At 51.6% G+C, this 24,663-nt stretch overlaps 1 protein-coding gene across 4 annotated transcripts; it reads left to right on the plus strand.

Annotated features, from left to right (window-relative positions):
- Nucleotides 1-982: 982 nt before the first annotated feature.
- Nucleotides 983-21,040, plus strand: Slc45a3 (solute carrier family 45, member 3). 4 transcript variants are annotated; one of them, NM_001177628.2, is made up of 5 exons: nt 983-1,120; nt 14,786-15,180; nt 15,481-16,266; nt 16,816-17,081; nt 19,359-21,040. In NM_001177628.2, the coding sequence occupies exons 2-5, from the start codon at nt 15,009-15,011 to the stop codon at nt 19,794-19,796; spliced, it is 1,662 nt and encodes a 553-aa protein (NP_001171099.1). In that variant the 5' UTR covers nt 983-1,120; nt 14,786-15,008; the 3' UTR covers nt 19,797-21,040. The 4 variants fall into 4 exon arrangements, with proteins under 4 accessions (NP_001171099.1, XP_006529404.1, NP_666089.1 ...); XM_006529341.3 differs by having other exon boundaries at nt 988-1,097; nt 19,359-21,037; NM_145977.2 differs by lacking the exon at nt 983-1,120 and adding an exon at nt 8,677-8,895.
- The last annotated feature ends 3,623 nt before the right edge of the window (nt 21,041-24,663 follow it).

Raw genomic sequence — 24,663 nt, forward strand, 5'->3', positions numbered from 1 at the left:
AGGGTCTCAAGACAGCATGCTGTAGTATTTGTACATAAACTTGCACATATCTTCTTGTGGACTTCTTCTCACTGAGACATCACACACATTTGATACGATGTAAATGCTCATATATGTAAGCTCTGGCTATATGTATCTTGCTCAGAGAATAAGAACAAAGGGGAAAATGTCTGTTTATATTCATACCGAGATGATGAAAACAACCCTTAGCCCAATATATAATATTCATCAACAACACATTTCCCTCTGATATTTTTATGATTACTTAGTCTCGTGCACCAAAAATATCTGCAGAAATGTCTAGCCTGTGGTATTGAGGTCAACAAGTCGCCTAAGTGAATGTCTCTCCACCTTAGACAATTCCATGGATGAAAGAGACACAATAAAGTCCCCACCCCCACCCCGGGATCAGCCTACGATTGCAACGCTCCCACCTGCACCCGCTTCCTGCCAGTCCAGGCATTTTGGAAACTTTGACTGGGAACATTTTGGTGGCAATTTATCACCTCTCCTTCCTTATACGCAACCACAAGTAAAAGAAGAAAAAAGAAGTGGGAGTTTTGTCTTTGAGTTGCAGAAAGAGGCACTGAGTTAGCTTTCTGAGAGCAAGGAAAAGTAGCTCTCAGAATGTGGCCGATCCTTTGAAGGCGTGGTCCAGTGCGGGTGGGTCGCAGTTGTGCCTGGACAGCAGGATGTCCAGAATGGCACGCGCGGGCAATGGTCGAGGAGCAGAGGGGAGGTACCCCGTGGAGCTGGGTAGTTTTTACCTAAATGTTTTGGTGGCAAGCGGCAGAGGGGGCGGTGCACGGCCCTAGGTAATGACAGGGCAGTCTAGGAGCCACGCGGGGGCTGCCCGTCCGGTCGCGACCAGAAAGGAGACTGCTTTTCCACCTCCCGCTTTCTTCCCTTGGGGACCGGCCCCACCCCTCCATCCCCTCCCAGCACCCCCCCACCTCCGACCCGCCTTGCCCCGCCCCCCTCCTGGCAGCCCCAGCGCGCATGCTCTCTCCCCCCACTGAGTAACCTGGAGATTTAAAAGGCGCCCGCTGGCGCGCGTTGGTGAAGCAGGGGTCCGAGCTCGCACGCGCCAGCCCCAGGTGACAGCCGCACGCCGGGCCAGGTAGGGGAGGGGCTGGTCCCGGCGGGAAAGGTGCGCGCGGGTGGCCGTGCTCGGCGGTGGCTTTCAGCACCCCGCGGGATGGGGCCGCTCCGTGGCGTCCCGGCCCTGCGCGAGCGGAGGCTCGCGGGGAGGGCGCGGCCCCTGGTGACCGGGTGCCTAGGGCGGGCGCCCGCTCGCGTCCGCGCTGAGTGCGCTTCCTCCCGGAGCGCTGTGCTGTGGTGCCCGCTGTCCCGGGCCGCGCGCGGAGGGCGGGATCGGAGCCGCGGAGTCCCGGGCCAGGCCGACGGAAGGCCGGCCGCCCCTGCTGCAGCCTCCCGCCGCAGAGTTTTCTTTGGAAAGTTGCGTTTATTTCTTCCCTTGTCTGGGCTGCGCCCGAAAGGGGCAGATGAGTCACCGCGGCGCGCACGGTCCACACTTAGGGAAGCCCTGGGAGGTCCTTCAACCGGGAGCCTTGGTCGGAGACAGAAGGGGACCCAGCTCTCTTGACCCTAGAATTGGAGCAAGGCTTTGGTGGAGTTGAGGCTGGGATAATGAGTGTAAGTGTACGTGTGCGATCCTGCGCCTTCCTTCTCTGCCTCCGTTACCCACCTGCGGAGAGTAAAAGCAGCTCCGGCTGTGGCTGCTGTGTCCCGAGGCTCAGGTGGGGATGGGGAGTACTCTACAGAGCGAGAAAGCGCTCGGCGGGCGGCAGCACGCCCGGTGGAGAAACTCCAGGAGCTTTGCAGGCTCAGCTCTTCCTTAGTCTCCGCTTCCTGACAGGGAACCCTGTGACTGCTCTGTCCCTTGCCCTCCGACTCAGCCCCCTCCTTCATGACACACACTTGACTCGTCCAAGGCCACGGAGAACTCGGTGCTTCCTCTTTCCCTAGGAGTATGAATTGTAGGTAGGAAGAGTTTGGCCCGGTGGGTATCTGGTGAGAACTTGATGCTCAGCTGTGACAGACCCAATCCTAGCTGGCTAGGTTGAATTTTGAATAGCCCAGCTAGGGCTTTGCAGACGGGCACGGAGTAGATGCAGCTTAGAATGACTGGCTGGGCTTCTGGAAGCTTTTCTCAGGAGGGTGAAACTGTTAAGGTTTCTAGCCTCTGTTTCCTACGCGTGAAGCACAATCCCTTTCCCAGAGTGTGAAGCCTCGGTGTGGGCCCACGTGCCTAAGGCATGGGGAACAGGTTGACATATGGAGCTGGGAAGAGAAGGGCCCAGGAGCTAGATGCTGGACAGAAAGCTGAGGAACCACACAGAACACTGTGTCCCAGGGAGTAAGTGGGACAGGATCTGAACCCTCTGGCCTTTCTGTTGGACCCAGTTCATCCTCTCATTCCTCCCTTATCTCCCGCCTGCCCCAGCTCCAGGGCTGGCCTGGAAGCAAGACTGTACTAAAACCAAAAGTGCCCAGAAAAGTTTGACTCACTGGCTGAGTCTAAAGATAATAGTACAGCTGTGGACATGCAGGCCCCAGTTAGGGTCTTTGCCAAGAGAAGCTTTCCTTATGCACTTTTGGAGTGGAGAGTGAAATCCCCACCCCCACCCCCGACCCCCCAATCCCTCTAACTCACTGAGTAACCCTAAAGGAACAGGAGGAGGAACTGGGCAAGGTCCTTGGGTAGTACATTATGCCCTGCATGCTGCTGGTTTTGGAAAAGATGTGTACTGGTCCCAAGCTAGAACTGGGCCTAGGCAGAGCCCTGGAGAGAGAAAGGCAGAAAGGTAGAGAAGAACGGTCCAAGGTCAAGGAAGTAAGACTGATTTCTGGTGGTAACCTCTGGACCGAAACCTTGCAGCACTTCAGGGATGAGAATACAGGCTGCCCCAAAGCTGGCTTTTCTGCTGCCGGTTCTGCTCCGCAAGTCTCTTTAACTTTTCAACCTTGTTGCAAAGTGGGGACCAGGATGATGACAATGATCGTACCCTCGGCACAGCTTTGTGATTGAAGTTAATGATGGCAAATACAACCAGCACTAACAAACACACACACACAAGTCTAAAATTATAACTTCATTAAATAACACATGTAGAACTCAACTGTGTCTTTAGCCCAGTGTGGTGGCTTACACCTGTAATCTCAGCACACTTGGGAGGCAGAGGCAAGAGGATTAGGAGTTCAAGGCCAGAGTTTTGACTACATAATGAGTTCCAGACCAGCCTGACTTACGTGAGACTCTGTCTAAAACAAACAACACGAAACAAAACAAAATCCCCTCAAAACAAAACCTATTTTGTTTTGTGTGAAATGTAGAAAATGCTCAATGAATGTTGGTTTTAACTATTATATTTATCACCTGTCATCTGGATGGATGGTCTGCAGATGGTTCAATACTCTAGGGGCCCTACTTTCTGGTTTTCTTTCTTCTCTTCTCTTCTTTTCTTTTCTTTTTTTCTTTCTTTCTTTCTTTCTTTTTTTTTTTTTTTTTTTTTTTTTGAGACAGTGTCTATGTAGCTGTCTTGACCTCCCTAGCGCTGGGATTATAGGTGTATGCCACCATGCTCAGCTTGAGCCCTGCTCTTTTCTTTCTTTTTTAAAGAGACTGTTCTAGGCTTACTTCTTTGAAGACAAGGTCTTGTGGGCTTTGGGAAGTTTAAGTAGCTAAGAGACTTGGTTCTAGCAAGTGGCTCGAATCCCATTTCCTCCAAAGTAAGTTATCAGTCTCCTGATTCTGCTTTGTCCTCTGTAAACCAAGCATTCTAGGACCTGCCTTCCAGGATTTGGGGATTAAGGAGACCGCTACAGGTAAACCTCTGAGCAGAGCAGCTGGTTACTTCGAGCTTGATAAATGTCAGCTGCTGCTAGTTGGTGACAGGGGAGTCGATCACTGTGGATTAACTTAGAAAATAGTTTCCTAGCCAGGCAGGGAACACCACCATATATAACATATGTAAGCCACCAGTAACACATTTGCAATTGAATTCTGGATCCAGTGCGAAGAACAGACCAAGACAGGGTGGACATCTTGATCTCTTCCCCTCTCTCTACTTCCTGATGGGTTTTATGATTAGTGCAGAAACCGTTGCTTGCCTCCCTCCCAAGAGTATACTCACAGGCTGGGGGAGGGTACTGCGTGAGGCAAAGGAGGTGAATATTCGCCCTGAAAGGTTAAGAGCCTTCTATGTAGAAAGGTTACATGTTATTTTAGGAAGACTGTGTGGGGAGGGTGCCCTGCAGTGAGGACTCTGCTCTGTCTTCGCTCTCCAGCCTTGGGGGGGGGGGGGTAGGGGTGGGTGTGGGGTCTTTCATGCTACTCTTTGGTATCCACAAGGAAAACCTAGCCCAGCTTTCTAGGCATGTATTCTGTCACTGAGTTAGATTCTCAGCCTAACTTCCTTTGACAAGCCAGTGGCCCTGTTTGCTGTACAGTGTGTGTGGAGGCTGGACCAGTTGGTACCAGGCCCAGCGTCTCAAATGCTGGTGCCACTTGACTCACAGCGACAGAGCTGGAGTGCCCAGCTTTGTCTAGTGTTGAGTGTCCCTGCCTGGGGGCAGGGGCTAGGGACAGAACTCTATCAGTGGCCTGACCTGTGGCCAGAATTACCTGTTTAATCTCGTTTTCTGCTATGAGGTCTATGTTTCTCCCTCCCTCCTTGAATGGCAGGTGTGGGGAGCCTTTTTAATTCAAAGGTTGGGGATGTCCCCCTGTCTCTGCCAATGTCTATAAAGTGGAGTTTCTATTCGTGGGAATTAGATGCGACATGTGTATGTCAGCCAAACTTGCATGAACCAGATAGATATTCAAAAGATATTTGTTTTCCTTCCTTTAACTCTGGAAATCACTTTCTTGGGGGTGCTGGGACAAGCAAGCATGAAGAAGGTAGGAAGCAACTTCTATCTCAACTTCCACTGGTTATTAAACCCACGGCAGGCTAAATATCCAGCCAGATGGGATCCCTTAAGGACCAGCCAACCCCTAACTGGAGTCCCTCTCCCCAGAGTGCCATCAGCAACCCCCAAGTCTCTAATGACAAGCGTACATTGAGCTAGCAAATAGTGCCTGAGCTGGGAGCACTTAGTCACCGTAGGGATACAGCCATTGTAGATTCCCAGCTCCTGATGCTGGAGATCCGTGGACCCGGATACTGGAGTACACCTGGCTGACTACTGGATTCCCTGGTTCATTCAAAAGGTTTTTACATTTCCTGCTTCCTAGACCTCAAGGCCTGGGCTGTGCTGTGCTTCTGTCTGTCTGGACCACACAGAAATGGTGTTATGGGAAAGGGGCAAACCAGAGACTGAAGACCAAATGCAGACTCTAGCTCTGCATCCTAGCATAGCAGAGAGTTTAGGAAAGAGAGAACATGACAACTTGGGGTTCAGGGAGTCCTGTAGGATTAGGTGTGGGACTTGAGCTGCAGAGGGTTCAGGTGAAGGGCAAAGACTGTTCAGGAAGGGGAAGTAGCTGGAAGCAAAACCCAGCCAAGTGCCAGTAAATTCCTCTGTCCTGGGCCCAAGGAGGTGTGACCGTCTAGGACACACAGATCTGCGAGCCGGATCTGAGATCAGAACCCAGTTGTGTGGCTTTGGTTCTCATGTTCTTTCCTGTATCCCTCACTGGAGAGGGGCCAGTAGGAGGGGTGAATGTGTTTGGAAATCCCACACTCTAGGGCCTGTGTGCTCTTTCTGCGTAGCACCTGCTTACCTTTCATGACTCGGCCGTATGTCTACTTCCTCCAGGAAGCCTCGACTGTGCTGCCGCCGTGCCCCCTACTTGCTGGGCGTCTTAGCTCTTGTACCACCTTACTGCACATGGCTTGCCCTTTATCGTTATTTCTCTCTCCTGCCAAGCAGAACTGTCTGTAAGCGGCACTTTCACTGCTGGGGTGTGGAGGGGAATGGTAAGCGGTTGTGGCTCAGTGAGTCCGGATGGGCATGTTTGGGGGGCTCTTTGACATTTCTTTAGGGGTGCTTAGGTTGCATGCTGAGGTGGACTTCCTCGAAGGGTAGGTAGACTGGCTTGTCCATAGTCTCTTTTAGTCTCTCTCTCTCTTTTAAAGATTTATTTATCTAATGTATGTGAGTACACTGTTGCTCTCTTTAGACACAGCAGAAGAGGGCATCAAGTCCCATTACAGATGGTTGTGAGCCACCATGTGGTTGCTGGGAATTGAACTCAGGACCTCTGGAAACGCAGTCAGTAATCTTAACTGCTGAGCCATCTTTCCAGTCCAGCCCCCTTTTAATCTCTTCTTACCTTGTTCACCTGAGTGGTTGTTATTTCTGGGCTTGGGAGTCAAACTAAGGGCATTATGTAAGCTCTATGAAGTCTCTGCACGGGGTCCACAGCCTGCTTCGTTTTTGAGACAGGGTCTCACTATATAGCCCTCCCTGGCTGACTTAGAACTCACCATGAAGACTAGACAGGCCTCAAACTCACAGAGATCCACACGCCTCTGCTGGGACTAGAAATGTCCCACTGATACCTGGCTTTGTTGTTGTTGTTGTTGTTGTTATCTCTTTTGAAGCAGGATCTTGCCGTGTAGTTCAGTCTGGTCATAAACCTGTAGTCCTCCTGCCTCAGCCTCCCTAATGCTAGGGTTTACAAGTATGTCCTCTACATCATTACAGATAGGCTGGTTATAGACCTGAGTATCTGGACAGATAGAAGCCAAAAGACCATCAGATTGGCAACCTTGGAGGCAGGCCAGCCACCCAGAGCTGGGACAGCACCTTGTTGGAACACTCTGCCCAGGCTCCTGCCCAGCTGTGCATTTGACCTAAATGCATGGCCCCTGGCCTCGGTCCTGTGTACCTCACCTCCAGAGAGAGACCAGGCTAAGGGAGAGGACTAAGATTGGCTGTGTGCACCGTGGGAAGAGCTGCCTAGGCTGGCCTGGCTGAGTGGCAGGTGTCAAATTCACAGAGAGAAAGGCTGCTGAAGTTCCACTTTGCAGAAGCTCTGGAAGGGTGCGAGGGAATTTCCTGGTGACCTAGAGACTGAGCCAAGACCCCCATTGCTTCCCGCATGTCCCTTCCTCCTCTGGGGAGGACTTCAGGCTTTTCTGGCACACTGCTTTTATTGTGGACCAAGAGGAGAAAGAATTTAGTTACTAATTTCTGCCAGGAACAGAGTCCAGCTCCAGGGAAGAGGAGAGATGGCAGGTCTGTCCCTGGTGCCCTGCTTACTCGGCTGCGTTTCAGGTGACTTCTGACCTTGGCACAGTGCTGGTGTCTGCGCAGTGTGTGGACAGGTCTGATGGGGTAAGTGCTGCCCGGGAACTCTTCCCCACTGGATCTTCCTGACTCATTGGTGAAGACTGGCTGGAAAGCTCCTCCCTAACGCCCTGTGGCTTTGTCAGTGGGCACCTGTCCATAAGATCACCCTACCCAAGGCTCAGGACAGGTGCTGGATCACCTAACCGTACATACACCTTAGACATTGGCTAGATGAGCTCTCGGTTTACAGGTATGGAAACTGAGTCCTAGGGTGGTAACTTTCCTGCATCACCTAGCTAGCTATCATGTGGCCAAGATAGGACTGCATCTTTCTGACTCCCAGTTCCAAGTGTTTTTCAGAATGTTTGGAAGGTTGCAAATTTTTTCCTGGTTTTAGTTTTTCAAACTTGGAAGTGTTAAGTCCCCTGAAACTAACATTTCCTTCTTGTGAACTAAGAATATGAAATACTAACTCTGTATGGTAGACTTTTATTAAGAGGCCTACCAAGCACTGGGTAGTGGTGGTTCAAGCCTTTAATCCCAGGTCTCCCAGGCAGAGGCATTTAGATCTCTTGAGTTCAAGGCCAGCCTGATCTACACAGTGAGTTCCAGGACAGCCAGGGCCACACACAGAAATTTTGTGTGGAAAAACCAAAAAGCAAACAAAACAAAGCTCCTGGCATGTATAAATACCCCCTGGGCAGTTGGTCAGGTCAGCAATTGGCCTTTTTGTCCCTGTGGGTGGAAGCATCTGTCAGGTAAGGGTGGGATAGCCTTTCCTCTGCAGCAGATCTGGGGCACTGACCTCGCTCACCTGTTGGGGCCAGCACCTGGGAAGGCGTTTACATTCTTGGCATTCCTCTTCCCACGGGGCTGCTGGGATCTGGTAAGAGGCCTTGGCCCGATGAAGCTAAGGAGAAAGTCAGAATTGATCTTTCCAACCACTCTGTTGGGACAGGAGAAGGCCACACCCAGGTTCCCCCTACCAAAGGCCCTTCATATCCTTTTCCTCACATACTACATAGTTTCTAAGTTGTGGTTTGTCAGGTTTTGTTTTTTATTGTGTTAAGGATGGGATTCCAGAGCGTTCTGCATGAGAGACAAGCACTTTACCACTGAGCCATACCTGCCGCTTAAAGTCGGTGGTATTGAGTTCCATCCGTGAAATGGGTAGGCAGTTGTACCCTTATCACCCAGTGGCTGGCAGAGTAACCAATTGGAAGGGGGCCTGGTATGCATATAGCAGTCACCAGGCTAGCTACAGTTATAAATCGTAGATGTGGAAACTAAGGGTCAGTAGGTCAAGTTACAAACAGACTCAAACTGGCATCCGACCCAGGTCCATCCAGCTGACCCCTAAAAGCTAGATCACTGTGGAACCTGCCAGGGTTCAGGATGGCCAGATTGAGTTTTCCAGCCCCAGGGGTAGAAGAGGGGTCCTGGTAGAAGACTAGTGCCTGTCCTGGTATAGAGAGCACACACAGCGTGACCTTGGGTGGCAGCTGTTGTCAGCAATGAAGTCTGGTTGGGAGGCCCAGGTGCCTGGAAGCAAAATGCTCGTGTGCGTTGCCTGTCGCTGGAGGAGACCAGGAGTCCTCAAGGGTACTTCAGCCGCAGCTTAGGCTGGCCAAGGTGAGGTTCAGGCCAGCCCAAGAGTCCCTGTCACTAGATAAGAGAGAGGAGGGGAGGGGGGATCATTGCTGGCTCCAGGGACTGCCTGTTGGCCCTTTCCCTCCCCCTCCCCCATCCTCCAGCATTTGTTTCCGTCCTGAGGCTGCCCAGGGCTCTTAGACACCGCAACAAAAGCAACTTTCCTTCAAGCCACTGCCACCTGTTGGGTTTTCACACATTTCGAGTGAGTGGGGGGAGGGAGCCGTTGCCCTTTTCCCAGTGTCTCTGGTGTGCCCCCGCTCCCCCCCCCACCCGGAGCTCCCCCTCCCCAGGCCTGGGATTCTCTTTGCTGCCCGGTTGTGACAGGGCTCCAGAGCAGGAGGAGGTGGGGGGCCCCGGCAGCAGCTGGAAGGGGAACTGAGTGGGAAGGGGCCAGAGCTGGCAGCAGGGGAGGGTTTGATAGATTACTCTGCAGGCCCAGAGGTTTCTCCCTAATCCCCCTTTGTGTCCCGGCCTGCAGCCCCTCACTCTCTCTGACAAGCTGCTAAGCAGAAGGCTTCCAGTCTGAGGGAAGAAAAGGCAGCTCAGCAGGGTGAACTCTAAATCCCTGGCCTCCCAGCCACGGGGGAGGCAGGAGCTAGGGAACCTGCCCCGGGGTGGGACTGGGTCCCCCTTCCCTCTGCCCAGCCTTGCTCTTTGTTAGTCTTCCCTCCTAGTGTTGTGAGGGGGTCCTGAGATGCCTGTGAGTGTAGTTACTGCGGTTTGTGTAGTTACTGTTGAGTTTTTCTCCAGCAGGACGGGATAAACAGAGGCCCTCCGTGTTTGGAAATAATTGGCCTCAGAAACTCAAAGGCTGAGTAGTGGGTTGAAAGGTATCAAAGCTTAGTGGTCCCACACTGCATCTCCCCCTCTCCCAGAAGCCCAGGTAGACGTTTCCAGAGTACCTGTGCAAGGTCTGCAACAAGAGAGGGTTGTAAAACAGCAAGCTCAATACCTCATAGGGACCGGTTCGGTTTTCGTCTGTTTTTTCAGGTGTTCCCAAGTTTCCTTAAGATGCTACCATGAGGATCGAGCTGTACTTTGGTAGTTCAGCATGCCAGGTTTTATTAGGCAAGGCTCATGACATTGGTCTCCTGGGATTGAGGCAAAGGTATGGGCAGTAAGGGTGCCGCACTGGGAAACACTCGCACCTCTGAGGGTCATCCTTTCTGCCGCTGGCCTAGAGGGTCAGCTCAGCTTGCAACAAAGCACTGACTCCAGGCCACTTTGGAGTAGCAGGGGTCCCATACCCTTTCTCTCTAGCCTTGTCTGGAGTGGGCCAGGGAAGTTGAACTGTAGCGATCAACCTCTTTCTCTGGCCATGCCTTGATGCAAGACGACCCCCCACCCCTTACCAGGTTTCTTGCTCTGGAAAGGACAGTGGCTTGTAGTGAAGGATAGGCAAGTATGCTTTTAGCTTGCAGAGGAACCCAGCCTGTGAGAAAGCAGTTCTCTTTGTGAGTGTGAAGGGAGGAGGACACAGGGTCGCAGAGCCTGCGGGGTCAGGGTGGGGGCTGAGGCCGTTTGATGTGCCCGGGCGGGGTGTGGGGGACTCTGGCATGCATAAAGAGGCCATAGAATTGCTGTGTGACAGTGGTGGGGCGGGGCCTGTCCCCAGACTCTGCTGCTGCCTGTGGCCTCTTGTCAGCAGAGGGTATCTGCTCCCCCTGCTCCACCTCAGCCTTGTGGGGTGGCAGGAGCCCCTTTGAAAGCCCTCAAAGGCCTCTTTATGTGTCTTCTGATCCTCCCTCCCCTTACCGAGCTATGAAGGGCTTTGCTCACTGGGGTCACTTTCCTGTGCTGGCCTCCACTCTGTCTTTTGAGTTTTGGACAAAGTTCAGGCCAAGTTTGTTCCTGTGACGATTTCACTTCCCTAGGCTGCCTGCTGGGGGTGAGCATGGAAGCATTCTGGGCCACTCGGATCTATCTGGTCCCCTCACCGGGGTTCTGGCTAGGCATCTCTTAGGTCTGTTGGGAAGAAGACCTAAGCTTTCCCTCCCTTAAGCACCCCCCTCCGCCGCATCTACCCCTTCATTCTTTGCATACACCTCTCCCAGGTTCCTAGTCTGCTGGGTGGGTGTCAGAGTTGCCTGCCCTGAGGTGTGGTGTGTTACATCGCAAGGTTCACAGAACTGTATTAGAGTCCAGGTTCACTGACACTCCTCGCCCTGACTTTCCAGGCTTTAGTTCTGATCCCCGGAAGGATCTGAAAGGTCCACACAGTCTCTCTGGCCTTCTAGCTGGGCAGTGGAGACCCACAGAGGAGGGGAGAAGCTTGAAGCTTGAGAAGGACTTCCGTACCCGCAAGGCTGCCCATGCTTGTCCTTCCTCCCGTGACCTGGTCAGCCTTCCTCTGCCCTCCTCTTCCTGTCCTCCCTCTCCCTGCTCCCTCCTCTCCAGGTGAGCAGTCTGAGGCTGGCTCGCTGGTTGATCTTCTGTTTGCCAGATCAAGTGCTCCAGAAGTAGTGAGGGAAGAGAATCATCAGAAAGTCTCTGAGGCTAGAAGGTCCCTGTCGCCTTACCAGTGTTCATTAACTCCAAGACGATGGGGGAGTCCAGACTGGAAGGGGCCACCGTGATCTGTCTCTCTTTAACTTTGATGAGAGAACACACTCCGACACGGCTGCCAGAATAGCCCTGGGCTTCTGTCTTGTTATCCAGAGCAAAGGGCCCTGTGGGTAATTCTGTCAGCTGGAGTCAGTGCAGTGTGTGTGTGTGTCTGTGTGTCTGTGTGTCTGCAATGGAGGGTTGGCATAGTTGGAGGGAGCAGGGGGTCAGTTGAAGAGAGTGGGACATTGAAGACAAGAAAGAAGGAGAACAATGTTCTTTGGGGAGGGGGTTGGAATTCCTTGTGTAATTCTGGTCTCAGAAAAGCTGGGCTCTCAGGAGTACCTGCATCTCCAGAGCTGAGTAGATATGAAAAGAGGGAGGGCGGACTTGAAATATAGGCATCTGGGACCTGCCTACCTTCCGCCCCACTCGTATCTATGAGTTGTGTGTGCCCCTGGTCCAGACCCCAGATACCAGGTAGAACATCTCTATGGGTGGAGAGAAGCACTGTAGCTCAGAAGCTGCCTGGGTTGTAAGAGGATGGAGATGGAATACTTGTGTTCCTGTTGTCCTGTGTCCTGTGAGCTCCCCATTCCTCCTCACAAAAGTGCTGGAGGACTGGGCCAGAGATGCCTGCAGGGAGGGAAGGCAGGTGAGGTGACCGGACTAGTGAAGAACGCAGGACTTACAGAACGAGGGCAGGTTTCTGGGTGAGGTTGGGTCTGGCAAAGTCTCTATTTGCTCAAGGAGGACCTGGTCCCTTAAACCCAGTGCAGGTGAGAGCCCAGTTCCTCCCAGACTGAGGGTGGAGAGTAGAGTGGCTACAAGTCCGTCACCCCAGAAGTCCGTCACTTCCTCTAGGCTGGGAAGCTTTCCCTCTGGATCACTAGAAAAAGGGGAGGAGCCAAGTTGAACCCAGAGTAGCCCAGCTAAAACTGAGGTCTGTCCGGTGCCTCCACCTCAGGACTGTGGGTCAGTATTTTGTCTTCCTTTTTATGACACCCTTTTTATAAGCCTCACCCTTTTAGCAAAGTGTAGGAACTTTGGAGAGGGGGTTCTCTGGTGCCCAGGTTTGTCTCCAGTCCCTTATTTCCTAGTCTTTTGGCAGCAGAGCCTCAGAGAGTCAATATGGTTGTGAGCCAGCAGCATGTGGTTGCTGGGATTTGAACTCAGGACCTAAGGAAGAACAGCCAGTGCTCTTAACTGCTGAGCCATCTCTCCAGCCCCAGAGGGCCAATATGGAATGGACAGGTCAAACTCAGGTTGGTCCACAGTGCCTGGTCTCTCTGAGGCTCAGCTTAGCACCTGTGACATGCTTTTGTGACACGCAGGGTGCCGGGACCCCGTAGGCCCTGGTGTTAGTGGAGAAGATAAAAGTGCCTTTTATCAGGAGCTAGTGAAGCTAGCAAAGGAGATGTCTGGAAGGAGCGGCAGCCTCCTCAGCCTCCCCTTCATGAGTAGCCACTCCTCAGCAACATTCATGGGGTTGATTGGGGAGGAGTGGGAAGGTGTCCCTGTGGGGTGTAGTGACAAGTTTTGTCTCCTGGTTTTTCGTTTTGGGTAAATGCAGGTTAGCAGGCTCTTGGCTTTTCTCACTAGGGCCTGCCCTCAGTCCCCCAGTCTCTTAGTACACTTTGATGCTGATTTGAAATATGTGTGTGTGTGTGTGTGTGTGTGTGTGTGTGTGTGTGTGTGTTTATGGTGGTACAGGATTAAACCCAAGGCTTTACATATGGTAGGCACTAAATTACACCCAGCCCTGTCTTTAATCTAGGGGGCTCACTGTGTAGTCCAGGCTGGCCCTGAACCAGTGACCCTCCTGCCTCAGTATTACAAGTGCTGGAATTGCGGGGCCACCCCCACCAGGTCCCTACTTTTACCATTTGCATAGTAGGCAGCAGCGGTGGGTGCCATCTCCAGGAGGCAAGTCCTGGAGGTTACTTAGCCAGCAGACCCAGTGACTGTCGAGGCTATGCTGGGTGGGCTTGTTTGTGTGAGTGGGGGAGGGGGGGACAGAGGTCACCTAGGCATCCCACTAGCTTAGGGCTCGTTGGCATCCTCTCAGATGCCACCAATTACTATCTAACTGTTGAGATCTTGGGTCATGTCCCACGTGAGGCTAGGGTTGAGGAGTGGCCCCAGCTGGTTGTAATGTGTGTGTGTGTGTGTGTGTGTGTGTGTGTGTGTTTGGGGGGTGGTTGGACGATCTTCCTGCCTCCTGTGAACTTGAGGGAAAACTCAAGGGAGAGATTCTTGCTTGGGTTTAGGCTTCACCAAGAGGAACTCTGTGCCAGTGACAGGTTGAACCCCCACTTAGGGAACTGTACCCTGTCTTCTTCCCTCTTGTCTCTGTCCTGGAGTGTGGGGTTACTGTGTGACGTGGCTCAGGGCCAGGAAGCAGAGAATAGGAAGTACCCCTTTGTTTTCCTTTTAGAAATGTTCTGTGCACATATTTATGTATGGGCTTTATGTGTTTGTTAATGTGAGCGGAGGCCAGAGGTCAACTCACGGATGTCTTCCTTGAGTCTGTCACTGAGCCTGGAGCTTACCAATTGGCTAGACTGACTGGCCCGCGAGTTACAGCCATCTGCCAGGCTCCACTGGCACTGGGTTAGACAAGTGCAGCCACAGTGGCTTTTTCATGGGGCTGGGGGTCAGATCCTTACGGGTTTTTTGTATCAGGCACTTTGTCAACTGAGCTACCCCTGCCCCTGACTGGAAATGTTTGTGTGTGTCTGTGTTTATGTTTGTATGTAATGACTCTATATGTTCAGTTCATGGGTGTATATATATCTGCGTGTGCAGAGGCTGGAGATTGGTAATCAGATGGCCTCTTCAATGCTTTTCCACCTCATTTTCTGAGACTGGATCTTCCGCTGAAGCTGGGCTTCACCGAATCCGCTGGCTACCCCTGGAATCCTTGTGTTTCTAACTTCCAGCCCTGAGAGTTCGAGGATTACGTGAATTACCATTGCCCAGCTAAATCCAGCTAAATTCCAGCTGGGAATCCAAACTCAGAGCCTCACGTTTGAACACCCACTGAGCCACCATCTCTCAGCCCCAGAACTGTCACTTTTAACAAGAATGGATTGGCTCAGCTTGGGAAGTTGGAGAACAAAGCAAATAATTGGGGCCTGGTAGAGGGTGTCCCAGGCCACCTTGAAAGCCAGTCTTGAGTTCCCCCAAAAGGGGTAGTTGTAGAGATGTTTCAAATGAGAGTAAATGACATCTGCTTGGCCTTGGGGTATGCAAATCCTGGAGACCTGGTACCCAGGATGTGGATGCGACATTTCATGTGACTGTGACTCTCCTGCCCTTCTAGGATCTGACCGACGAGATGTGTCCCCATCAAGCAAGGCACTAGATGGTGACGTGTTTAGCGTGGGACGAGATGCTGAATTGGCACTAAAGGGCTGGCAGAAATGGGAACCTGGCTGCACCCTAGGAGGTTAGTGCTAGTGAGGAGGAGAAGCCACGGCAGGGCTGACTCAAAGCAGCTGTGGAGTATGTGAGTAGCCCCTGGAACCCTACCTGCCCTGTCCATCATGATCCAGAGGCTGTGGGCCAGCCGTCTGCTACGGCACCGGAAAGCTCAGCTCCTGCTGGTCAACCTGCTCACCTTTGGCCTGGAGGTGTGCCTGGCTGCCGGCATTACCTATGTGCCACCCCTTCTGCTGGAAGTCGGGGTGGAGGAGAAATTCATGACCATGGTGTTGGGTGAGTCACTTCATCTTCCTTTCTTCCAGCTCTGGTGCCTGGGGCTGGGTTGTAGGCAGCATTCCTCTTGCCCAGGGAGTGGCTCAGAGGGCAGAAACCCTGCTTCTAACCTGCAGCAGACCCAAGTCTTTGCATAAATATTGCTTCTCAGGTGCAGCATGGCTCTGCCATTCCCTCCTCCGAAAACAAGGTGTTTATAACACCCACACTGAGAGGAGCAGAGTCTCTGTGAATGCTGTATGGGGGCTTGCCTCTTGTCCCTCTGTCCCAGCCACTGATCTGTGCTGTTTGTCCTTGCAGGCATTGGCCCAGTGCTAGGCCTGGTTTCTGTTCCACTCCTAGGCTCAGCCAGTGACCAGTGGCGTGGGCGCTATGGCCGCCGGAGACCCTTTATCTGGGCTTTGTCCCTGGGTGTCCTGCTAAGCCTCTTTCTCATCCCGAGGGCTGGCTGGCTGGCAGGACTGCTGTACCCAGACACCAGGCCCCTGGAGTTGGCCCTGCTGATCTTGGGAGTGGGGCTGCTGGACTTTTGTGGCCAGGTGTGCTTTACTCCATTGGAGGCCTTACTCTCCGACCTCTTCCGGGACCCAGACCACTGCCGCCAAGCCTTCTCTGTCTACGCCTTCATGATCAGCCTTGGGGGCTGCCTGGGCTACCTCTTACCTGCCATTGACTGGGACACCAGCGTTCTGGCCCCCTACCTGGGTACTCAGGAAGAATGCCTCTTTGGCCTCCTCACCCTCATTTTCCTCATCTGCATGGCAGCCACTCTGTTTGTGACGGAGGAGGCAGTACTGGGCCCACCCGAGCCGGCAGAAGGGTTGTTGGTCTCTGCCGTGTCGCGCCGATGCTGCCCATGCCACGTTGGCCTGGCTTTCCGGAATCTGGGTACCCTGTTTCCCCGGCTGCAGCAGCTGTGCTGCCGCATGCCTCGCACCCTACGCCGACTCTTTGTGGCTGAGCTGTGCAGCTGGATGGCACTTATGACTTTCACACTGTTCTACACGGACTTCGTGGGAGAGGGGCTGTACCAGGGTGTACCCAGAGCCGAGCCAGGCACCGAGGCCCGGAGACACTATGATGAAGGTGAGTCTTTAGCACCAGTGGAAGCTGCTATTGGCGGCTGCCCTGCAGAGGACAGGCCAGGGTTGGGAGATGCTCACAGCCTGGGTGACTCTACCCTGGGTGACTCTACCCTGGGTCCCAGCTCCCCGTCAGTAAAGGAAAAAGGATCTCTCTATATGCAGTAGCTCATGAACACTGCTGCTGCTGTCTTGGTGACTCAGTAGGGCTTCTAGGTCTATGTGGCTCCAGTTCCATTGGGTCCTGTGCTCCCTGCTTGCTTTCCAGTAACTCACCATGCCTTCTAGTTCAGCATTCCACAGAACTGTCTTAGAGCCAGTGTGGGGGCTGTTTTGTGATCCCCCCACCCTTACATACCTTGTACTTCTTCCCTGGAACATCTTCCTCTGCCCTTTGTCAACAGCCCTGGTCACCTTCACTAATTACAATCTAGATGCTGTCGTCCTTGCAGGCAGGTGGGGAGGGCCCCAGGGAGCAGATGCCCATGGCTACTAGTCTCTAGCTCCCCCTAGATTGTGTAGGGTCCTTACCCCACTTCTTCCCTACCTCCAGGCATTCGAATGGGCAGCCTGGGGCTCTTCCTGCAGTGTGCCATCTCCCTGGTCTTCTCCCTGGTCATGGACAGGCTGGTACAGAAGTTCGGCACACGGTCAGTCTATCTGGCCAGTGTGATGACCTTTCCTGTGGCTGCCGCTGCCACCTGCCTGTCCCACAGCGTGGTGGTAGTGACAGCCTCAGCTGCCCTCACCGGGTTCACCTTCTCGGCCTTGCAGATCCTGCCTTACACGCTCGCCTCCCTCTACCACCGTGAGAAGCAGGTACTCCCATTGGCTAGTACAGGGTGGGGGCGGCCTGAGTATGTGGCGTCTGACAAGTGATGTTGGAAAAGACTTGGATCTCTCTGACCAGAGAGGACAGCTGGGGCCAGAGGCTACAGCCGCTGAAGAAGGGTAGATTCTAGGAATGACTTCCTGGCTTTAGAACTAGAAAGCACTTGAGTGGATGATTGCAGGAAGTGCTGAGTCCCTCACTAGGAATCTTGAACAATAAGCATACAGCGGAAGTCCTTTATTCTGGGCTGTATTATTATATCCAGAGGTAGAGTGTGGGTCCCTGGCGTGTGGCTGTGGCAGGTGGCAGTGGAAATGGCCTGGCCTTAGCTAATCTTTGCTAAGAGAGGCAATGTGATGGATCTGTATCCTGCTTGCTGCAAGATGGCGGAGGCTTCTTTCTTCCTGCCCCTCTTTCTAGTTTACCTTCTAATCCTCTGTGTCTCTCTGTCCCCCACCCACCCACTCCTCTCCCTGCTTTCCTCCTTTGCATCCATCCTTTTCCTCAATCCCTTCAGTGCATATCTGAGCCTGACATACTAACTTCGTTTACCTGAGCTTAATAAGCTGGGGAGGGGGAGGAGAGGCCGGGGCGCTGGCACCTTAATCCACACTAACCAGTTCCTGCAGAAGGCCCTCTTCCTTGGCAGGCTTCCTGACTTAGACAGCGTGCTCACCCTGTCTCCAGCACTGTCCTCCCTGAGCTTTAAGGACCTGGATTCAGAACTCCATCAGAAGAAGCACAAGTTGGTGTAGCTTAGGGAAGAGACCACAGGCCTTCCCCTTCTAGAGTTTTCAGAGTTAGGAAAGACCTGGCCCTGGCCCACAGCTTGTTCAGCAGTAATTTGCAGGGGTGTGGTGGGGGGTGGGCTGGTAATGGGAACCTGGTCCTTCCTGTTGACTCTTTTTTTTTTTAAAGATTTATTTATTTATTATATGTAAGTACACTGTAGCTGTCTTCAGACACACCAGAAGAGGGCATCAGATCTCGTTATGGATGGTTGTGAGCCACCATGTGGTTGCTGGGATTTGAACTCTGGATCTTTGGAAGAGCAGTCGGGTACTCTTACCCATTGAGCCATCTCACCAGCCCTGTTGACTCTTATGGAGCTCTGGGCTGGGGCTTTAAAAGCTGCTGTCCAAAGATGAGGCTTGAGCACCTGTGGTTATACCAGGAGTAGCCTTCCTCTCTGTACTGAGGAACATGTCTGTCCTGGGGACCTTTCTAGTAGCCAGCCTTAGTGGCCTTTCCTTGGATGGCAGGCAGGAATAAAAGGGTCTATAGCAGTAGCTGGGGACAGGCTTGGTCCTGCATACTGTCCAACTGTCCTTTGCCACTTCCTGAGTTATGGGATGAGCTGATGAGTTGTGGGTTTCTCTGGTACTGCCTGGGAGCTTCCAGCTCTCTGTTGCAACCAGCTTCATCAGCCTTCTGTGTTAGACACCGCCTGGCACAGGGACCAGTATGGGGTAAAACCTTGTCTTGTTATTCAGTAGGAAGCCCCAGGCCATTGGGGCTTAGGGTTGGTGGAGGGGGGTGGTGACCCTACAGGCATGTGTTCTCTAGTCCCTGGCAGCCTACAGGAAGAAATTGAAAAATGTCAGGGTCAGGCAGCTGGGCTGTGGAGGTCAACAAGAAAAAAAAAAAGTTCTCCCTGCTGCCTCTCCCTTTTGTAGGCCCAATTACTGGGCTCTCCCTGGCCAAAGGCAAAGGCCAAGGCAGTGACCTCGTGTTGAACAGTTATCTCTAGCAGGCCTGGATCCTAGAGGGGCAGGACAGTGAAGACTTCCCTATGGCCCAGTGGAAGGAAGGGTGTGCAGGGGGTTGAGGTAGTCCCTGTGGAACTTGGGACCTCGAAAGCACCTCCTTTGTTTGTTTGTTTGTTTGTTTGTTTTTGTTTCCCCCTCTGTTCTTCTGTCTCTATTCTGTCTCAGTTTCCTATCTTTTCTAGAGGGCTCTGCACTTTTCTCAATCTGTGGATCTGAGTTGACTGACTCCTTGTGTATTCTAAGAAAAGCTAGAATAGACTTCAGGCTGTTTCCCCAACCATGTTAAGGGGGTGGGGGGTGGGGGTGGAGAGTCTGCTTGGAATCCACACCAAGTAGCACCTCCTTAGGTTTTGGATTTTTTTCCCCCCCCTGAAAGCCAGTTGCCTGGTTTCCTATAGCCCCTGATTAGAGGCAGTGAGGGCCTGTTGTCATATACGGGAATCCCCGCACCTGAATACACACCTGTCTTTGTTTCCTTTTTATCCCCACCCTCAGGTGTTCCTGCCCAAATACCGAGGGGACGCTGGAGGTAGCAGCGGTGAGGACAGCCAGACAACCAGCTTCTTGCCAGGCCCTAAGCCAGGAGCTCTCTTCCCCAATGGACACGTGGGCTCTGGCAGCAGCGGCATCCTGGCCCCTCCACCTGCACTCTGTGGGGCCTCTGCCTGCGATGTCTCCATGCGAGTGGTGGTGGGTGAGCCACCTGAGGCCAGGGTTGTTACGGGACGGGGCATTTGCCTGGACCTGGCCATTCTGGACAGTGCCTTTCTGCTGTCCCAGGTGGCTCCGTCCCTGTTCATGGGCTCCATTGTCCAGCTGAGCCACTCTGTCACTGCCTATATGGTATCAGCTGCAGGCTTGGGTCTGGTCGCCATTTACTTTGCTACACAGGTAGTGTTTGACAAGAACGACTTGGCCAAATACTCAGTGTAGAATTGTGTAAGGCATCAAAGAGAGGGTCTGCCTCATGGGTTCTCAGCCCTTAGAGGGCTGCAGAGCTGGCCTCTCCAGGTCTTTGTCGCCTAAGTGGCTCTCTGCTGCCACCCTAAGGCAGTGAGGTGTATTGTTGCACAGATAGGAGCCAGAGCTTTCGGGGCTCTGGCTTCAGAGTCTGGCTGGCCTACTGGCAGCCTCTCGCATGGAAGTCATTCTGAAGTTCTGCAGGGATTGAAATGTGGTCTGTTCAGGTGTCCTGTATCAAGGCTCCAGGTTAACAGCTAACCTCCTGCTTAAGTCACCAGAGGGAGGATTTGGGGGACCTGAACAAACTTCCCTCCAAGTCCCTTGACCAGATTCTGCCACTGTTGCTCTTGCATGGGAGTTTCTTGTAGGATGCTCTCCTCCACAGGGTTTGGCAGGGTGGAAGTTGGAAGGAGGAACCCTAGCAGGCAAGATGAAACCCCGTGATCTACAGCACTGCCTTTCTGCTGAGTCTCCCACCCCCCACTTGTTTCAGGAAATGGCTCAGCTTGTTGGCCACAGAGACACAGGCCTTTAAATATTTAATTTATTATTTATTTAACAAATGAGAAGAAAATTCATTCCCAGCCTTTTTATGTTGTGCCTAGGAGTTGAGTAGGGTGGGATTCCCCAAAACTGGGTCCCCTAAAATAGCTGGTCACTGTGTTAGATATTGCCAGACTCCTCTTCTGGGGTGATAGATATGGTCCCCCAAACTGCTCAGCCCAGTACCTCGGGCAATCTCTTCATCCTAATTGAGAGCCATAAGATGTTCCTGCTCAAGGATTGGGACCCAAGGTCTCCACAGCATACCAAATCCCAATTCTCTCTTGACCCAGTTTGGTTCCCTGATTGCCCACTTCTCCCTATGGGAAAGGACTGTGAAGAGATTGCCCTTCCAAGTCTGTCCCCTGGCTCCAGGACCTCTCTATGGGGCTTTCTGAATCCTAAGCACAAATGTGGTTCCTTAGGCTTCTGCCCATCTCAGCCTCTGGGGCATATCTGTCACAGCCTGGGGAATCTCACACAAACTCAGGAGTACTCCCCGCCAGAGCCAGTGAGCTCATCACGTCGAGGGGGATTTCAGTGCTGATTGCAATAATGTTATCTATGTCTTATTTATTTAGCAGAGTAAATATTTTATACCGTATGTGATAAATCAGAGTATAATGTTTATGGTGATGAAATTAAAAGCTTCGTATATGTTTACTTGATATGTGTTTGTCTTTTCTGTATGAGGAGGAGGCCATTCTAAAATCAGCCTCACTCTGTTCCTGGGGGACTCTTAGCTTTGGCAGCGTCAGTTCCCATGTGTGGCCAGCAGGTGGAGCCATGGGCCAGGTACAGGCATAGGGACTGAAGGTAGAGACAGGAAGAGTCTTAAGTGCAACACTGTGCAGTTTTCTGCTTCTCCAGGGGTCACTGAAGATGGAGCGTTCACAGTGAGGACAGTTGGCGTGTGGAGGCAGGATTTCAGTAGTTGCCATGGCAACGTTCTTTCACATCATACCCTCACCTGGTCCAGCTCAGTCCTTCCTGCCTTGCCCTCTCTCTGAGCTCTCCAACCCAGACATTCCTGCCCCTGACATTCTAGAGTGGTCAGCACAGTTAATACCCACACGAGGGCTCGTTTTACTTTTGAAAAGGTTTCTATGGGACTGGAGAAGATGGCTCAATGGTCAGTGCGTACTATTCTTGCAGAGGACCCAAGCTCAGCTCCCAGCACCTGTACCAGGCGGCTCAAAACTGCCTGTAACTCCAGTCCCAAGTGATCTGATGACCCTCAGACTTCATCATACAGACATACACATAAATGACAATAAAATATTACAAAACAAAGTCCTCTGTATTATCTAACTTTATTGTGAAAATTGTCAAACAGTATGTGTGGTATAACCAGACCCCGGCTTCGCAACTCAAAAATCGGTTCCTTTCCAGGGGTTAGTTCTTAAAATTCTCTGCTATGCCATTTTATTTCACTTGTAAAACTTTGGTATGTAGCTCCAAGAGAAGTATTCTGGGTGGGGAGATTGCTCAGTGGCTAAGAGCATTTGCTGCTCTTCCAGAAAACCGGAGTTCTGTGCCCAGCATTCACAAGTTCTTGTCATTCCAACTCTAGGGGGCTGAACACCCTCTTTCTGCCTCTGCACACACACACACACACACACACACGCACACACACACACTCAAACACCACAGTTTAAAAGAAGACTGTTTAATTACTTGCCTGTATGCCATGTTATCTAATGGAGCATAGGGTAATTAATTATTCAGGTCATGTACAGCTAGCTGCCAAAGGAGAGTGAGTGTCAGTGCTGCTTGGTGTGGTGGTTTGAATAAGAGTGGCCCCTCTAGGCTCATATACTCAAATGCTTGGTCATCATGGAATGGCACTACTTGGAAAGAGTAGGAGGTGTGTGTGGCCTTGTTGGAGGAAGTGTGTCACTGGGGGTGGGGGTGAGGAGGGCTTTGGGGTCTCCAAAGCTCAAGCCAAGTCCAGTGTTGTTCTCTTCCTGCTGCCTACAGATCCAGATGTAGAACTCTCAGTTCCTCCTCCATCATTATGTCTGCCTGCATGCTGCCATGCTTCCTGCCATGATGATAATGGACTAAACCTCTGAAGCTGTAAGCCAGCCCCAATTAAATGTTTTCCTTTATAAGAGTTGTTATGGTCATGGAGTCTCTTCACAGCAATAAACACTGATAGTTGGTTTAAAACAGGCCCTAGTTTATATACATTACCTCTAGTTGCTTTGCTAAATTGTTTCCTGCATTCCTGGGTGTCTGTCCCCCTTTTTATTATTTTTAGCCTGCCATTTAAGAGTCCTGGGATTTTTCTGAAGTGTTGCCCACACTCCATATTGGCCTGGCTGTTTCCTCAGGTCTGCTTAAGATGGTCCTCTTTTTTCTTTTTGTGGTGCTGGGAATTGAACCCAGGGCCTTGGGTATTCTGGTGAGTGCTCTATCACTGTGCTATGCCCCCAGCCTTAAGGTACTCCTCCCGCACCCCCATAGGCTGCCAATAAGATAGAGGCTTGGCTAGACTCAGGGTTTATTTTGGTAAGACTGTATCACAGGTGGTCCTTTCTGTAAGCATCCTTCATAGGTATAAAATGTCTTCCTGCCCTATGTTTTGTTTTTCTGGTGTGTGTGTGTGTGTGTTTAGAGTTTCCCACCAACCTTCCATCTAAGCCACTGGAGATTATTGCCAAGGTCTCCTCCCCTCCCCTCCCCTCCCCTCCCTTTCCTTTCCCTTTTCTTTTTTTTTTTTTTTTTTTTTTAAAGATTTATTTATTACATGTGAGTACACTGTAGCTGTCTTCAGACACACCAGAAGAGGGCATCAGATCTCTTTACGGATGGTTGTGAGCCACCATGTGGTTGCTGGGATTTGAACTCTGGACCTTTGGAAGAGCAGTCGGGTGCTCTTACCCACTGAGCCATCTCACCAGCCCCCACCTTTCCCTTTTCTTTCTTTCTAAGATTTGTTTGTTTTATGTATATGAGTACACTGTCTCTATCCTCAGACACCCCAAAGAGGTTTTCAGGTTTCATTACAGATGGTTGTGAGCCACCATGTGGTTGCTGGGAGTTGAACTCAGGTCCTCTGGAAGAGCAGTCAGTGCTCTTAACCACTGAGCCATCTCTCCAACTTCAAGGGTCTCGTTTCTTCAGATGTGAAATTACACCCTTCAACCTCTCTCAGTGTCTGTCTCTATTTTTCACTCTTATATTTTGTCCCCCCCCCCTTCTCTCTATAGCCCTGACTGGCCAGGATCGTGCTCCATAAACCAGCTCAAAGATCCATCTGCCGCTGCCTCCTTAGTGCTGGGATTGAAGGGGTGTGCTACCACTGCCTGGCATATCTCTAAAAGAGAGAATCTTTTTTTTTTTTTTAACTTGTTTATTTATTATATGTAAGTACACTGTAGTTGTCTTCAGACACCCCAGAAGAGAGTGTCAGATCTCATTACAGATGGTTGTGAGCCACCATGTGGTTGCTGGGATTTGAACTCAGGACCTTTGGAAGAGCAGTCAGTGCTCTTAACCGCTGAGCCATCTCACCAGCCCAAGAATCTTTTTGAAAACTCACTTAAGGTCTGGAGAAATGGCCCAGAGGTTAGGCAAGCACCCTTGCTGCTCTTGTAGAGGACTGATGCTCTGCTCCCAGGATGCACACAAGGTGGCTAACGGCCACCTGTAACTCCAGTTTCCTATTTCTGGCTTCTGTGGGCACTGCATGGGAACATACAGAAAAGCAGACATACATATATACGTATATAAAAACAATTTTAAAAAACATCACATAGAGGGTTGGCATAGTAACAGCCTTCAGTTCCAGCATGTGGGAGGCAGAAGCAGGCAGACCTCTGTCAGTTATTGGCCAGCCAGGACTACATAAAGAGACCCTGCCTGAAAAAATCCAAGCTGGGCATGATGTATACACCTCTAGTCTGAGTTTGAGGCCAGCCTGGTCTACAGATGGAGTTCCAGGACAGCCAGGACTACATAGAGAAACTATCTTACCCCACCCCAATAAACAAACAAACAAACGAATATATAAATACATAAACAGATACTATTTCCTTTATCAAATAATAACTAATATAAGCAAATATCTAGCCACTGTATTTTCTTTTTCTTTTATCTTCTTCTTCTTTTTTTTTTTTTTTTTTTTTTTTTTTTTGGTTTTTTGAGACAGGGTTTCTCTGTGTAGCCCTGGCTGTCCTGGAACTTACTTTGTAGACCAGGCTGGCCTCGAACTGAGAAATCTGCCTGTGTCTGCCTCCCAAGTGCTGGGATTAAAGGCATGCACCACCACTGCCCGGCGTATTTTCTT

This window comes from Mus musculus, chromosome 1 (genome assembly GCF_000001635.26).
Source record: "Mus musculus strain C57BL/6J chromosome 1, GRCm38.p6 C57BL/6J".
NCBI classification, from domain to species: Eukaryota; Metazoa; Chordata; class Mammalia; order Rodentia; family Muridae; genus Mus; species Mus musculus.

What these genes read in the sequence shown, in the direction of transcription:
- Slc45a3 (NM_001177628.2), top strand. Translation starts at nt 15,009, where the DNA reads ATGATCCAGAGGCTGTGGGCCAGCCGTCTGCTACGGCACCGGAAAGCT. An exon ending in ATTCATGACCATGGTGTTGG is followed by an intron (nt 15,181 to 15,480) that starts GTGAGTCACTTC and finishes TTGTCCTTGCAG; the next exon opens with GCATTGGCCCAGTGCTAGGC. An exon ending in CCGGAGACACTATGATGAAG is followed by an intron (nt 16,267 to 16,815) that starts GTGAGTCTTTAG and finishes CCCTACCTCCAG; the next exon opens with GCATTCGAATGGGCAGCCTG.